Genomic DNA, 16,864 nt, shown 5'->3' with positions numbered 1-16,864 from the left:
TAAAATGACTACCATAGATTGGCTTACACTGCAGCTAAAGCACAAACCTGTACCTGAGCCAGAGCCTGCATAGCTCCTTGTAAGTCAAGATGACCGCCTGCATTCCGTGCAAAGGGATATGAGGGGACCCTCAGCCTGGCCCATCTAGGGAGCTAGGTTAGGTTGTAGCTTCAGGAACATTATGATGGACCCATTGAGCTTCCTTCTCAAAAGTAAGATCATTTCAGTAGTGGTTCTTTGTTAAAGATGGCAGTGCTGGAAACCAGTATAAAGGTAAGGTATATACAAACAGGTTCAGAGTTACTTAACACAATGTGGGACTGGAGATCAAAATGCTACTCCAGTTTATAACATATGTATATTATGCCTATTAGTATTCATTACAGAATCTCTGAAATTCTTTCTTTTTTCTATTGAGACATTAATGAGTGTGTAGCACTTCCTGGCTCATGTTTTCCTGGAACATGTCAAAACTTGGAAGGATCATTCAGATGTATCTGCCCACCAGGATACGAAGTGAAAAGTGAAAGCTGCATCGGTGAGGTTTAGGCAGTGGTATCTTATTTACATACTAACAAAGTAATACACTGTTGTAATGGAACTGATGGACATGAAGTTTTAAGTATAGCTTTGTGTTTATAGATGTAGTGACTAGACAAGGCATGGTTTTGTAGTGATGAGGAAAACAAAGCCTTGATGTTTTTATTAATGCAAACTGAAAAAATGGTTGCACGAGTTCACAAAATCAGTTGTTTCCAGTAAATGAGCGAAAAGGTCTAGCAAAATTAATACTGTCTAAAAAGATAGTCTTTGGCAAGTATCCAAGTTACTCAGAAGTGTATATAAAGCTAAAAAGTACTTCTAACAGCAGTGAAGCTCTTCTTCCTAGGATAAAGGAAACTTTCCATCAGCTTCTTATAATAAATGGTTTCTGTTTATATGCCTTAAAACTCATAATGTTTATGTGCAGGCTGTAAGTAGATTCTGAACCACATACATGTCTGAAGTGCAAAGAAAAAATGAGGTATTTGTGTAGAATTTTAATATTGTTTATTTCAGCATCAAAGGGGTACATGTGCTAGTAATGCAAGAACTTAATCTGACTTCTTTCTATACTATAAATCTACTTTTATTTCTTAAAAGAAAATGGGAATTAATATATAGCTATAAAACTATAATGTAAATTGCATTAATATAAGAAGAAAAGTAAAAACAAGATTCTAAATACATTTTAATTAACCATGGAATATGTAAATCTTCATGTCTATACCTAACACTCACAGATTGCAGTAGGATGTTTGCTCACTCTGTATATGAACATAAGAACATAACAGAAGCCAATGTTGGATCAGGCCAATGGCCCATCCAGTCAAACACTCTATCATACAGTGGCCAAAAATACCAGGTGCCATCAGGAGGTCCAGCAGTGGGACCAGGACACTAGAAGCCCTCCCACTGTTCCCCCCCCCCCCAAGCACCAAGAATACAGTGCATCACTTGCCCCAGACTGAGAGTTCCTATCTATATCTTGTGGCTAATAGCCACTGATGAACCTCTGCTCCATATGTTTATCCATTTCCGTCTTGAAGCTATCCATGCTTGTAGCCGCTGCCACCTTCTGTAGCAGTGAATTCCATGTGTTAAGCACTCTTTGGGTGAAGAAGTGCTTCTTCTTGAGTAAATATGTCTTCAGTGCTCTATATGAAATTAATCTACAGAAGTCAAGGAACTAATATTTGTTAAAGATGTTGGGCTTCCTTCTTTGAGCAGTATTATATATTTTCACAACTGCTTTTAGACTATTAAGTGAAAGTGCAGTGGTGGTTTCCCCCAAATGGCTAAATAATACCCCTATGACCATTTCAGGTCAGGAAAGGGGTGTGTGTGAAGCCCCTTTTCCACACATGCTGTGGTCCTGATACAAATCAAGCTCTGTAGCATGTAGGAATTCTGGAGAACCCACACCTCATCTTACTGTTACACAGGACAAAGGTTAGGGACCCAAATCCACTCTGTGTACCCAGTAAAGTGTAAAGACTTGGGTCTGAAGAGTTTATTGCTGAAATATATGGAAAATGCAAATCTTTCTTGTTCTCTAAGGAAAGAGGCTAAAGACTTGGAGGTATAAAGTTCATAAATAGATTGTTTTAAAACAAAATGTCCTGATTTACGTCTCAAACAAATATTGTGCTTGACTGAAGCAAATTCTTGGGAGTCTTAGAAAAAATGCAAAGGAAAGGAAACAATATCATGATGAATATTTCTAATGATTTTTTCAGATATTGATGAGTGCAATGAGGATCCCAATATCTGTCTCTTTGGATCTTGCACTAATACTCCAGGAGGATTCCAGTGCATCTGCCCCACAGGCTTTGTGATATCTGACAATGGCAGGAGATGCTTTGGTAAGCACTTGGGTTGTAGTAGTCATAATAATCAGCCCAACACAATACAAGAGTAGGGAACGTTCAGTAAACAATTATTTGACCAATTTGGGATCCTTCATTAGTTTGTAACTCACATGGGGTCATCAAGGAAAAAATAACAACATTGCATAATATGTTATCTTTTAGAGATTAAGAGAGTAATCTTACTCCGATCACTCAATGAGACTTACGCCCCAGGATAGTATTCTTAGGACAGCACTGTAAATAAATCTCCTTAGGGTTTTTTCTCTTTCATTACTAAAGTAGAAGGTGAATGATATGATGCTGTCATTAAATTCAGTCTCTTTGTTTGCAATCTTTTTTTGACAAGGTAAGTTTGTCTATAGTGTTGCAGAGTTAAACCCATGTAAAAAGCACAAAATATTTTAGTGCTATGGCAATTTTTTTGCACAAGATTATTTCCGCTTAAAATCAGATTTGGCTATGTGACAAAGGAGAATGAGAGCAGAAGGCATTGTCAGTTTGGAACTGAAGATTGTCATTTTTGTTCTAAATTTGCTTATCAGTTTTGATTCTCATTGGAAACCCTTCCCTGTTTCGCCCCTCCTTTGGAAGTTAAGAATCCTGATTAAACCAATTTTATAAAATGCCCTCCCCATACATATTAGACTGGTGCCATATGTAGTATCTTTTAAGTCAGGGGCAGGCTTAGCCAATGAGCAATTGGGTGACCACCTGTGCCCCTGTCTCCCAGGAGAGGTTGGGAAGAAGAGGAAGACCATGCCCAACTTGTTCAGGGCACACGAAGTGCTATCTCATACACACCTCATCTGGGGCTCAGACAGTTGGCTCAGCAGTGGTAACCATTTGCTCCTGTCCCATTCAGGGCCCTGTGAACCAGTTCAGTGTCGGCCACTTATGCTTACATCATCTGGGTTTGGGTGGCCAGCTTCCAACAGCAACTCTCACAGGGGGTGAGGACCACCCTTTGCTTCACCCCACTAGGGGTGGCCACTGCAGGGGGACAATGATTTGGGGTGGCAGGGATCCCATGCTGGGTTCTTGTGCAGGCCCTAGAATTATTGCCACTGTTTTAGGTATCATATGAAATATGTCCTGTTTACCTGATCTATTGGTAGTTTCATTTTTATATGAGATGGGTAAGAGAGACTCTTTCCATGAACTCTAATTTCTGTTATTTGCTCTGAGATAAGTTACTAGTGTTAAATTTTGTTCCTGTTTCCTTTGGGCGATGTTTCTTCCCTGCCCTGCTAAATCAAGGGTGTCAAACATGCAGCCTGCAGGCCACATCAGGCCCTCGGAGGGCTCCTATCCAGCCTGCAAGGAACTGGCTGTCTCCTGCTTCTTTCTCCAGTTCTGCTGCTGCTGCATTGCAGCTTGCTTTACCAGACCCTCTCAGTCACATGGGAGAGATAGATAGGCAAGCTTCTGTTCTCTGCACTGGCTGAGGGTCCTCCCCCTCCTCCTCCCAGGGGGAGGGAGGGAACGAGCCAGGACTTGCTTCCTGGCCAGGCTGCCTCATCGCACAGGAGACAAAAGCAAGCCTTTCTTCCCCTTCATTGGCTGAAGCTCCTCCCCTTCCTCCTGCCTTGCTTTGCTCTGCTGCCTCAATCGCACAGTAGAAATACAAAGCACCTTTAAGACCTACAAAGTTTTATTCAAGGTATGAGCTTTTGTGTGCCTTGTTATAGTGTGTGTGTATTTTGTTGGGCTCATTATGCTGTGGCTTTCCTGGGTGCCACTGGGTTTGCCTCTCCTTTATCACTGTATTCATGCCCTCATGATCCAGTCTTTCTCAGTAGGAAAGCAATGTAAACTATTTAGATGAGGAATAACAACAAGCCAGTGAGGTGGATTAGGCTGAGAGAGTATGTCCAGACCAAGTTCACACAGCATATTTCCTTTGTAGACTGGGGGGTTTGAACCTAAACTTCCTAGATAGTAGGCTGATACTGACCACTATACATTGGTGTCTCTATTCTTGCACTGCCTCATAGGAGTTGTAGTTATTTCTCTGGGGAAGACTATAGTTTGGTAGAGAAACACATATCCCTCAGCCTGAGTCAGGATGCCTTCTCATGTTCTTGACCAGCATACAAAGCAATTTATGTACAAAAGCTCACAATGCCCAGCCATTTCATGTTTTCCCCTGGGTCCTCGGCTCAGAATTCTGAGCATTAGATTTCTATAGTGAATGTCAATAAATCAAAAGTAGGTTTGCAGCTTACAGATACACACCTGAACATCTTACTCAAGATTGCTACAGCACAGACATTTTGATGCAATAATTCAGAGCAAGAGGTTTCAGTTATCAGAGACTGTTAAATAAACAAAATATTGCAAGAGTGCTAATGTTTTAAGCATGTTTTATTTAAAGTTTTAAAAAATCTTTAATTGTGTTTGTGTCCTTTAGAAAGTTTATTTCTCCGCTATGTGGCATTACATTTTCATGTCACACGTGGCCCGGCCCTCATAACAAATAAGTTCAACAACCCTGTGCTAAATGGTTTTACCTGCTGCTTGTGTCATTGTTTTTATTGGTGTGGTATAACCTGGATAGTCCAGGCTAGCTCTGTCTTGTCAGATTTTGGAAGCTATGCAGGGTTGGTCCTGGTTAGTATTTGGATGGAGGCCTCATAAACATTCTCATGTCTTGTGTAAACTGATCTTTATTATAAAACTCCTTTTGTGGTCCTACATCAACTTGTGAATTGTTTTACTATTGTATCATGAGCTGAAACGCATTGGGTTGCAATAGTTTCCACTTGTGTTTATTGTATTTTTATTCTGTAATGAGGCTGTAGTTGGGCCCATAAATGTTTTTAATCCTTTGACAATAAATACATGCATTTTTGATATTGTTTTTAGTAATTGGCCCTATACTTGCTTTGTAACTAACGCTTTTGATTCTTGATTCAGTACAATTATACACTGCAGGTGTGATCTGATGTGATAGAATGGTGCTTTGCTATAAGGTGGTGGTGGTGATGGTGGTGGTGGTGAATTGTCACAGTTAGATATTTGACTGGTAGATGGTTTTCTGCAAGTTGAGATCTAGCCAAGTTCTTGGGAATTGCAGATGTATCTTTGCAGGATTCTTGCAGTCCCAAGCAACACTGTCTTTTGGAGCTGAGCTGGTGTAATTTGCTCAATGCCCAAAATGTCCAGGTGTTTTTTTAGATTTCTGGGCACTGATTCAAGGGCTCTAGTGACAACTGGCAGTGACAACTGGTCACTTTCTTCTTTCAGAGGCACTCTAGCTCTGTTCGTAGGTGTTGGTATTTTGTGATCTTCTTCTGTTCTTTCTTTTTTATTCTGCTGTCTCCTGGGACTGCAGTGTCAGTGATCCAAACCATTTCTCATTTTTTCTACAATCATGATATGAGGGATCTTATGCTCCAGGTGTTTAATCTGTAATCTGAAGTCCTAAAGAATCTTTGTTTCATCTTTCTCCATGATCTTGTCTGGTGTGTGCTCCCATTAATTTCTGGCTGATGGTAAGCCATACTTCTTGCAAAGATTCCAGTGCAACATAACTGTAGCTCTGTCGTGACATTCTTTATAGTCAGTTTGAGCAATTTTACTGTAGGCAGTGACCATGTGCGTGACTGTTCAGCCTTGGTCTTGCAAAGTCGATATTTGCTGTCATCATGGCTTTCATGCTATTCGTTTCCAGTGCCTGCTCCTGTGCAGCTAGAATGAATCCTTCTGTTTCTTTTTTCAAGTGCCCATTTTGGAGCCACTTCCAGGTGTTTGCGTTATCAACTTTATTCTCTGTGTCTTTCAACTATTGCTGTGCCAGGGCTTTTCCTTCCAGTTGTCAAAGTGAGTTTTTATTTTTATTGCTGTTGTTGTTGTTTGTTGTTATTAGTAGTAGTAACAAGACAACAACAATAACAATAAGTCCAGCCTATACTAATTCATTCCTCTAATTTAGAATATTCAAATTTAACCTGACAATCCAGGTATCCAATGTAATTATGTGTCATTTTTTGTTTCTTTTCCAGATACTCGGCAGAGCTTCTGTTTCACCAACTTTGAGAATGGAATGTGCTCCATACCAAAGGCTTTTAATACTACCAAGGCAAAATGCTGTTGCAGCAAGATGCCTGGTGAAGGATGGGGCTATCCCTGTGAGCTGTGCCCAAAGGAAGAAGAAGGTTGGGACCAACATTTTGGATTAAATCCTGTTAAATTTAACACTGAGTTGCAGGATTTCCACCTGTGAAGCATGACTTTCTCTCTTCCACCCTCCTATTGAAATCCCAAATGCCCCCCCAAAGTCCTGCCCTTGGAGAAGAGACGCCTCTAAGGAACAGCATGAGGAGGCAGTTTGGGTGCTCCTTTGGGAGGGGGGAATTGAAACTCCCATATGCACTCATGGATCTGTTGTCAGGATTCAACCCTTAGTGTTTTCAAGAGGAGGCAGAAAAAGGAAGGATGTAAATGAGATACAGCACTTCTGCTTCTTGGACCTGGAGAGCATTTCTAGTAGTTCACTACTACTTACAAGAAAGTGGTTTCAGGAATGGTGTCCTCAAGTCAATGGAATGGATATGCAGAGTAATAAGAACATAAGAGATGCCAATGTTGGATCAGGCCAAAGGCCCATCCAGTCCAACACTCTGTATCACACAGTGGCCAGAAATACCAGTGCCATCAGGAGGTCCCCCAGTGGGGCCAGGACATTAGAAGCCCTCCCCCTGTTGCCCCCCCCCCAAGCACCAAGATGACAGAGCATCACTTGCCCCAGAGTCCCTATCTATACCTTGTGGCTAATAGCCACTGATGGACCTCTGCTCCATATGCTTATCTAATTCCCTTTTGAAGCCGTCCATGCTTGTAGCCGCCACCACTTCCTGTGGCAGTGAATTCCAAGTGTTAATCACTCTTTGGGTGAAGAAGTACTTCCTTTTATCTCTCTCTTGATCAGTCTCTGACCCCATCAACGTGTATTTATCAGTTCAGACCCCATCAACGTGTATTTATATTTAGGATTTTTGGCTCCAATGTGCATCACCTTGCACTTGGCCACATTGAACCCCATCTGCCATGTTGACGCCCACTCGCCCATCCTTGACAGATCCCTTTGGAGTGCCTCACAATCCTCACTGGTTTTCACCATGTTGAAACTGGCCTATTGTATCCCATTCACTCTGCTATCTGTGGACGCTTAGAGTTGGTCACCTGGGTTGGTCTCCAAAACCCTATACAGTTAATGGCTTTAGTTTTGGGTTACTCTTGTTTTCTTACATTAAAGACAGAATACTTGTCATAGCAACAGTTGCTGATTGTATTAGGCTTTATTAGTTTATATAAGAAAAAAAGATAAAAGAGTGTCTTTTAGTAGAGCTAAAGTAGAGTGTTTCTATTTCAATTTCCTGTAGTGAACAATTTCATTATGGACATTTCTGTTTGTTTTGTGGGTATGAGTTGTTGATTCAAACTTGTTCTTGCACAGTGGCTTTCCAGGATTTGTGTCCGTTTGGTCATGGAACTATACCTGGGATTGATGATACACGTGAAGGTATTGCTGTACTTTGGCACCATTCCTAAACTTATTTTGAATTCTTTCTTTATTGCACAATAGTACAATATTCTATGTAAAGCTTTGAGGATCCCCCCCAAAAACAACAACAACAACAACACTGGCTTTCTTGACCAGGGAAAGACAGCATTAGGCTTATCCCAGAAATGTTTCTTCCCTACTTTTCCCCCAGTGGAGAATTGCCACAGGGCATCACAAGATTGTATAGACCAAAGCCTTAGTGGGCTTCAGTTCTGTGCCCCTATTTCTTAAAGTGGCAAAGCATATTCTCATAAATGCTTTTGTTAATGTCTTATGTGTAATTATTTGTGTATTTTGGCATGAGAAGAACTGCAAAATGAATAGCAGACCAGTATAAGACATTATTTTCTTCTTTTCAGATGTCAATGAATGTCTTGAAAGCCCAGGCATTTGTTCTAATGGTCACTGTATAAACACAGATGGATCATTCCGCTGTGAATGCCCCTTGGGGTACAAGCTAGACTACACTGGAGTGCATTGTGTAGGTGTGTGCTGTTTTTGTTTTACTATATAGAAAATCCTTAAAGTTCATGAATTTGTCTTCCTTCCCAGTTCTTAAAAGTTTGTTTTGCTTGTTATATCCTAGATACTGATGAATGTTCAATTGGTAATCCATGTGGAAATGGTACATGTTCTAATGTGATTGGTAGCTTTGAATGTAATTGCCTTGAAGGATTTGAACCCGGGCCAATGATGAATTGTGAAGGTAAATTATGATTTATTTTATCATCTTACTAAATTTGGACTTGCTAGCCTATCCTTAGTTTTTATTTGGATACTCATAAGCTTCTCAAGCAGAAAGAAAAGATTTATGTTCTTTATTTTATTTTTTGTGCAGTATCTCCTTTTTCAATATCTCACATATCCTTTTTTTCTGTACAACTTTTTCACATATGGAATTGTTTTGTTTCCCCCCCCCTTAAAAACATTTGCATACATTGATGTGTACTGTTGGAGTGAACCAATTGAGTTGTAGATAAAAATACATATTGGAATGTGTACCAGAATATGCATCTTGTTGAATGTAATTCAGAGCTGATAGACATCTACACCAGGATACACATTCAGTCTCTATTTATTCCCCCCAATTTTTCCCTCAGGAAGTTTTGGAATTATTGTCTGCCCTGTAAAACAACAATATCTGTATCAGACTTGATGAGTTATTGCAGCATGAAAGTCATAGTTCTGAGAAGAAAAATGTGAGAGTGTAGCTAAAAGGGTATAATAAGTTAATGGAGAAAATGAAAGAGATGTGGCATAGTCATTTGGTGTTAAGCTAGCTTGGGGACATAAAAGTTAAAATTCCCTCCTGCCATGAAAAACTCATGCCTTTTGGACCAGTCATTTTCTCATGGCCAAACGTACCTCACCTGATGGTTGTTGAGTAGGGGTGGGCACGAACTGGAAAAATTGAAGTTCAGGGTTTTCAAGAACCATGAACTTCTCCATTGCACAAACCGGTTTGTGCTTTGGGAAGTTCATGGAATCGCAGCCCCATGTGGAAGTGAGCTCCAAAGGCATTTAACTTCCTTTGGAGCTCACTTCCAGTTGGGGGCGTAGCTGCGGCATGACCTAGAAGTAAGCTCCAAACTCACTTGAGCCATGGCCCCACCCAGAAGTGAGCCCTGAAGGCATTTAAATGTCTTCGGAGCCCACCTCCAGGTCGGGCCAGTCTGACTGAGCTCTGGCGGTGAGCTCTCAAAGCTCAGTCGGGCCAACTTGACTTGGAGTTGGGCCCCGAAGACATTTAAATGCCTTCAGAGCTCACTTGGGTTGGACCACCACCTCCATTCGAACCCTCCCTCAAACCTCCATGAAAAAACTTGGAGGTTCATGTGCCGGATCGTGAGAGACATGTTCTCCTGAACCCCTGGTTTGTAAACCACAAACCGGTCTGGTTCATGCTCAACCTGGAGTTTGTTTATCAGTTCACGCCCATCCCTATTGTTGAGGTAAAATGGAGGAGGGAAGAACCATACGTACTTCCCTAAGCTCCTTAGAGAAAGAATAGGATAAAAATATACTTAATAAATACAAATATGTAGTGTGGTCTCTGAGATCAGACTAGGTTGGTAATTCAAGTATGGCAGTATTGGTATGAGTTGAATGAATCACAGTACAGTCACTGAAAGTTGCAGGATGAGACCATTTTAGTATGAATGTAAAGGACTGAATATAAGGCTTTTTGTGAACATATGAACATAGTAGAAATGATTTTAGCACCTTTCCCTCACATGCAGCGGGCCCATGAAATTCCCTCAAAGCTGCTGCTGGGAGTCAGGGATCCTCAAGAGATGCCAGCATGCTGTAGTGGTTAAGAGTGGTGGACTCTAATCTAGAGAACCGGGTTTGATCCCCCTTTTCTCTGCATGAAGTCTGCTGGGTGACCTTGAGCCAGTCACAGTTCTCTCTGAACTCTCTCAGCCCCACCGACCTTACAAGGTGCCTGTTGTGGGAAGAGGCAATTGTAAGCCTCTTTGAGACTCCTTAGTGTAGAGAAAAGTGAGGTATAAAAACTAACATTTCTTCTTCCGGTATGGTGTGGGGATGTATCAAGAAGAGGGAATCAGCCCAAATCCCTCACTTTGTGAAAGCAGAACAACTTTGATAGATCCCCCACTTCCTTCTGCAGCCTCTCCCCACTTCATTGAGGGCTTCATGGAGCTCTGTGCCAGTCTTTTTCCACATGTGAGTGCCCTACACATGAGATAGATTGTGTTCATAGAAGGTCATTATTTCACTAAATCAGTACACTAAGCTTTATTTTAAAATTGCATTAGTGGCTATGTTAGCTGAATTGCTGTATTTACAGCAATTGGCATTTTATAAATGGGTTCTTGCCAATTTATACCAAGGTCCTGATCCCACCAAGGGTTACCAATAAAAGATTCGAGGCTGTTGTGGTTAAAATAGATGTCTTCTGATCCCACCAAGGGTTACCAGAGGCTGTTGAAGTTAAAATCGATGTCTTTTACTAGAAATATGTTTCATACAAACAATACTGATGCACTCACACATTCAATCAAGTTCCTAAGAATTACAGTAGGAAATAAGCACAGTTGCATTAGCAGGTAGGGGTGATGACGGGCGATACTTACCTGTCTTGAAGCTTGGTTGTTCCAATGAAGAATGGATGGGAAGAAATGGAAACAAAAGGGGATCCACCCAGAACCAGCCGGAACGCGTGGGCAGTAGAGGCAAGGGTTGGGGATAGCAAGTGGGACTCAAGAGGGGTAAAAGCAGACAGGGGTCATCTTGAGGGGGAGTGCTAGCTAGCCAGGTAGGAGGGGGCAGGTGACTGGTTCTCTCCTTTTATAGGGGGTCCAAGAGGTGGGTGGTAACTGTGCCAACCTCTTGACCCACCTACCTGTCAGTCCATCCCAAAAACAATCCTATTGGTTGCAGGGAGGGAGGAAGGTTACCTAGGAGGGGTGGCCAATATTGTAACCTAAAACCTTACTCGAAGTATGGCATCTGGACAGGTGTGAAATCCAGGCGTCAGGATGCTTCATTGTAGTGCTGATGAAGTTGGCTAGTTCCACTGATAACCAAATGTCCATCTGGCAGGAAATTCCAGCTCAGGAACAAAGCAGTTGATGGGTGACCACAAGCAGCTTCGCTATGGTGGCTGTTTCTTCCCAAAGTTGTTGTTTCATTGCTCACAATAATGGAGGTTTGTGCTTCTTCACCAGGCTGGGCAACTGTGTAGCTGAAACCTTATTTACATGTAAGGTATGTGCAGGCACCCTCTGTGTGTCATCACAACAAGTGACCTAAAGTGTACAGTTCTCTGAGCCCATGTGTGTGTGCACAGTCCATGTGTAGCAATAAGCAGTTCATAAAACAAATATCAGGCTTGTTCCCTAACAGCTATTACAAATATGCTTCAAAGTATTTACTCTTGTATTGTTTCTTTTTTCTTACTATTTAGATATTAATGAATGTGCACAAAACCCTTTGTTGTGTGCCTTTCGTTGCATAAATACATATGGTTTCTATGAATGCACCTGTCCAGTGGGTTATGAATTAAGAGAAGATCAAAAGATGTGCAAAGGTATTGATCTTTTTAAAAAAGTTTATGGATATTGATAACTTTTCTGAATTACTTCTTTTTGTAACATATCACTTTTTACTCAGTGGTCAGAACAACATTCTTCAGAGACTTGTTTAGTACGTTCTGTGAGTATGACACATGCCAGCTTTCTTATACAGCAACATAATGTTGATGCATCCCAAAACCACAGTATGGTCTGAAAAACATGGGAAATACCGCAGTTTGACCTCACTGTAGAACTTATGTCAGAGATAACACACAGGATCTTTGTAGTTCCCTTAATTTCAAGATGTTATGACTGTTGTTCTTACTAAATAGTGCAGTTGCATGTACCACTAACTAGCCTACTGTTCCTCTTACTTGTCACATCACTGGGAAACTAAAAAAGTCCTATGTATATTTTCCAAAGAACAAATAGTAGTTATTACTAAATAGACACATTATGTTTCTTTTAAAAAGATCTTGATGAATGTGCAGAGGGTCTCCATGACTGTGAATCAAGAGGCATGATGTGCAAAAATCTTATTGGAACCTTCATGTGTATTTGCCCCCCTGGAATGACTCGTAGACCAGATGGAGAAGGTTGCATGGGTAGGTATTAAGAAGGGATGCTCTGTTCTCTTACACTATGATGAAGAAAGCCAGGCCTGTAGCCACGGTGGGGCATTTGGGGGCGGAGCCCCACCACCCATAAGCCCTGCCCCACCACTTGTTCTGTGACAGGCTCCCTCCCATGCCTCTTTATTTAACTCTCTGCTGCTTCAGTCCCCTGCTTCCCTTAGTCTTCTGCCTACTCTATTTACTGTTTCCTTAATTTCTTGCTTCTGTTTCCCTTATTTCCATCGTCCTGTACATTAGCTGTCTAAGTTCTTTAACTCTCTTACTTCTGTTTACCCACTTTCTGTCTACCTGTTTCTTTCTCTGCCTCCTGCAATCAGGCAGTTCTTCTCCCTGCACTGAATATTAATTATTAGAAAACTGTTGTGGGTTTTTTTTGTTTTTTGCTTTTTAACAATTTCACTTGTTAAATTTTTTGTCCTTTCCACACAGAACCTGCATTGTTGGTTTTTTTTATTATAGTTGAGCCTTTTGCTTCAGCAGTGGAAGGATAGGAGCAACACAGCAGCTTAGACATTTTGTAGGTAAAAAGCATAGCAGGCAAAAAATGATACCCAGTTTTAACACACAGATGTGGAAAGTGCAATCCTATGCAGAGTTACTCTGGTTTAAGCCCACTAATGTCAGTGATTTAGACTAGAGTAACTCATCATAGAATTACAGTGTAAATAGCTTAAACTGTTTTTTGTTGTCTTTAGCATAATTTAATATTCTGGCTGTTGTGATTGTATATTTGTGATTTATTTTTGGTTTCTTCATTTGTGGCAAAGATGAAAATGAATGCCGCATCAAGCCTGGTATTTGTGAAAATGGTCGCTGTATCAACATTATTGGTAGTTACGGGTGTGAATGTGATGAAGGGTTCCAGTCAAGCCCATCAGGAACCGAGTGCATTGGTAAGGAAATTTATGTTCTTTCATATTTTGTTAAATTAACATACTATAAGGAATGTATTTGCCAACTTGGATTTATGTTATTTGTTTGCTAAAGCAAAGCAGGAGAAATGTTTTCAACAATCACTCAGAGGGTTAGTTGGGATGCTGAGAAAAAAATGTTTTCAACAATCACATTTTGGAGAAAAACTAATTAAATTAGAAAATCAAGAGAACACTTTGTACGAAAATATAAAGGGGGTCCTCTGAGCATTCTCGGTTGCTATATTCAGACATGGATTATCATGCCCATCGTTTACTCAGAGGGTTAGTTGGGATGCTGAGAATGTTCTTAGTCAACATTTCACTTCATCATGTTTATACGTTACAACCTTGCTCATTGTAATCTGTTGTACTTTAACAGTGCAGAAACATCCTTAAATCTATAAAAGTAAGGAAATCTAACATCAGTGTTTACCACGCACATACACTGAAACAATTTAGAACCACACAAAAGCTTCCTTTGAAAAACTGACCACCCTCATCCTGCCACCTTTTACCATTTTTAACCACCATTATCGCAAAGGTCCTTTCCTCCCTTCTAGAATTCTATGTAAATGCTATGTTGATGCATAAGAATAAGAGCTGATGGTACTAATTGTACACCTTATCCTCTATTCACTTTACAGATAATCGCCAAGGCTTCTGCTTTTCTGAAGTCTTACAGACAATGTGTCAAATGGCATCTAGCAGCCGTAACCTTGTCACCAAGTCAGAGTGTTGCTGCGATGGAGGAAGAGGTTGGGGCAATCAGTGTGAGCTTTGCCCACTTCCTGGAACTGCTCACTACAAGAAACTTTGTCCACATGGCCCAGGGTACACCACCGATGGAAGAGGTATTGTTTGGCAGAGCTGAGCCTTTTTCTAATTCTTTGTTGAATTATATTTTATTCTGAGCATTTATTACAGACCATGCCCATAAAATCTGGCAACATGCCTTCAAACAGAAGAAGTAGACAAACAGGTTTTATGTGGACCAGAATACCAAAAATGCAAGGATACTGTAACAGGCAGATAAAGGTTAGGCTGATGGTTGCCTGGAAAGGACATAGGGTTGCCAACTCCAGGTTGGAAACTTCCAGGATAGTTTAGGAATGAAGCCTGCTGAGGGTGGGGTCTGAGGAGGAGGAGGAGGAAGAGAAAGAGGAGGACCTCAGACAGATACAATGCCATACTCCCCACCCTCCAAACAAGCTGTTGCCAGTCTCCAGGTGACAGCTGGAGAGCTCTTAAAGCTCTGGTGCTAATTCAAAGTGCTGCAATTTGTCGACAGAGTAGTGTTTTGGCAAATCTTTAGGAATTGTTTGGTGCATTTACGATGAGGCACCCACCCAGAGCCTCTGGCATTTTCTCACTCTGCTGGCATCAAAACCAATTTAAGGCAAAATAAGAGGCTACTGAGAGGGGAGGAGATAAAGTTGCCAGCTTTAGGTATGGAAAATCCTGGAGATTTGAGGAGTGGAGGCCGGAGAGGGGGACCTCAGACAGGTTACAGTGCCATAGACTCCACCCTCCAACCCAGCTATTTGCTCCTGGGGAACTATTGTTGCCAATCTTGGCCCAGCACCCATCAAACCATTCTCTTCAACCCCCTGCTGTGCAGCTGACTTTCCCCTAGGGTTGCCAATCTCCAGGTGGGACCTGGAGATCTCCCACTGCTACAATTGATCTCCAGATGACAGAGATCAGTTTCCCCTGGAGAAAATGGCTGCTTTGGAGGGTAGACCCTATGACATTATACCTGCTGAGTCCTTCCGCCCCCGCCCCCCCCATGCTGCCCTCTACAGAATCCACCCCCCAAAACTCCAGGTATTTCCCTCCTTATAGCTGGCAACCCTACTTTCCCCTCAGTGCCTGTTGGTAGGCAACTAAGTTTGGTCCAGTCACCTACTTTGCCCTTTGGGAGAAAACATATTGGGGCCAATCCTGATAGGGTTGCCAACTCCCGATGGGAAATTCCTGGAGATTTGAGGGATGGAGCCTGAAGAGGGTGAGGTTTGAGGAGGGGTGGGACCTCAGACAGGTACAATGCCATAGACTCCACCCTCCAAACCACTCAGTCCCTCATGGGGAACCATTGTTGCCAATCTCCAGGTGAGGGCTGGAGACCACTCAAAATTACAATTGCTCTGCAGAAGGGAGGGCGGAAGTCAGCTGAAGTCAAAGGGGCAGATAATGGTAGGTTGATGGTTAGCTGCGAAGGAGATGGGGTTGCCAACTCCAGGCTGGCAAATTCCTGGGGATTTGAGGGGTGGAGCCTGGAGAGGGTGGGGTTTGCGGAGGGGTGGGACCTCAGACAGGTAGAATGCCATAGACGCCACTCTCCAAACCAGCCATTTCGTCCTGGGTAACAATTGTTGCCAATTTCCAGGTGAAGGCTACAGATCACTCAAAATTACAACTGCTCTTCAGGGAGCAGAGATCAGTTCCTCTGGAGAAAACAGTGGACTCTGCCATTATACCCTGCTGAGGTCACCATAGCAAAATGACACTGTTTGCCCAAAGCCAGAGCACTCCCCCAGAGCCTCTTTCTAGATCTCGTTGTATTTATTTCCACAACGGGCTTTACTGCTAGTAGATTAAATAAATAAACAAACAAACCTTTGTGGATAGAGGGTTTATTGCTTTAATTCAGAATACATTTTCTGAATAAATCAGCATAAAAATAAAGTGAGTAAGTATTACAGACATCAAAGTTTGAGTGGACTTTATCTCAGATTGTATCATTTTGTTTTTTAGGAAGAGATGTAATATAACTGTAATTGGAAAATGTTTTTGAGTAGCTGTTTAGAGACATCTAGAGACAGCATTATACAAATGCATCTACTATAGGCTGTTCCAGTTTTCTAATGCTATTAGTCCTGTCAGATATACATTGGCTAATTGTTCAGTCCTGATTTGTCTTGATAAATCCTGGTTTCATTGCTGTTGCCTGGAACCTTACCTCCCTTGCAAAGATCTGTCTGAGATTCTGGTAAGGGCAAATCTTTGCCATCTCACTAACTCCCTATCTTTTGTAATCTTTAGCTACTTTCAGCATAGCAAGTGACAACAAATCCACACCCCTTTTTCAGATGCTCACAAAACAAATTGCCAGGTTCTTCATGTTAACCCTTCCTTGCTCATACCAAACCTGAGAAAACCAGCCTCCCGCTGCCAGTATAAGTGCACCAAAAAGACCCACCAAAATGTTCCATATAGGCTTCTTGCCACAGTGGATGTGCTTGTACCAGGTACTGTATACATCCTTCTGTGGAGGCTGGAGAATACACAGATGAGCTGG

At 41.7% G+C, this 16,864-nt stretch overlaps 1 protein-coding gene across 1 annotated transcript in view; it reads left to right on the top strand.

The window, feature by feature from the left end:
* FBN2 (fibrillin 2) overlaps positions 1–16,864 on the top strand; it is a 255,889-nt gene that overhangs the window by 219,831 nt on the left and 19,194 nt on the right. The window contains exons 48-57 of the mRNA XM_015405784.1: positions 419–538; positions 2,280–2,405; positions 6,416–6,568; positions 7,870–7,935; positions 8,337–8,462; positions 8,564–8,683; positions 11,909–12,031; positions 12,491–12,622; positions 13,420–13,545; positions 14,211–14,417. Coding sequence (XP_015261270.1) covers positions 419–538; positions 2,280–2,405; positions 6,416–6,568; positions 7,870–7,935; positions 8,337–8,462; positions 8,564–8,683; positions 11,909–12,031; positions 12,491–12,622; positions 13,420–13,545; positions 14,211–14,417 — 1,299 coding nt within the window. The remainder of the gene's footprint in view (positions 1–418; positions 539–2,279; positions 2,406–6,415; positions 6,569–7,869; positions 7,936–8,336; positions 8,463–8,563; positions 8,684–11,908; positions 12,032–12,490; positions 12,623–13,419; positions 13,546–14,210; positions 14,418–16,864) is intronic.

Source organism: Gekko japonicus, unplaced genomic scaffold (genome assembly GCF_001447785.1).
Source record: "Gekko japonicus isolate JY-2015 unplaced genomic scaffold, Gekko_japonicus_V1.1 scaffold126, whole genome shotgun sequence".
Taxonomy (NCBI): Eukaryota; Metazoa; Chordata; class Lepidosauria; order Squamata; family Gekkonidae; genus Gekko; species Gekko japonicus.
The sequence above is the reverse complement of the archived record's forward strand: the minus strand, read 5'-3'. Positions and strand labels throughout refer to the sequence as shown.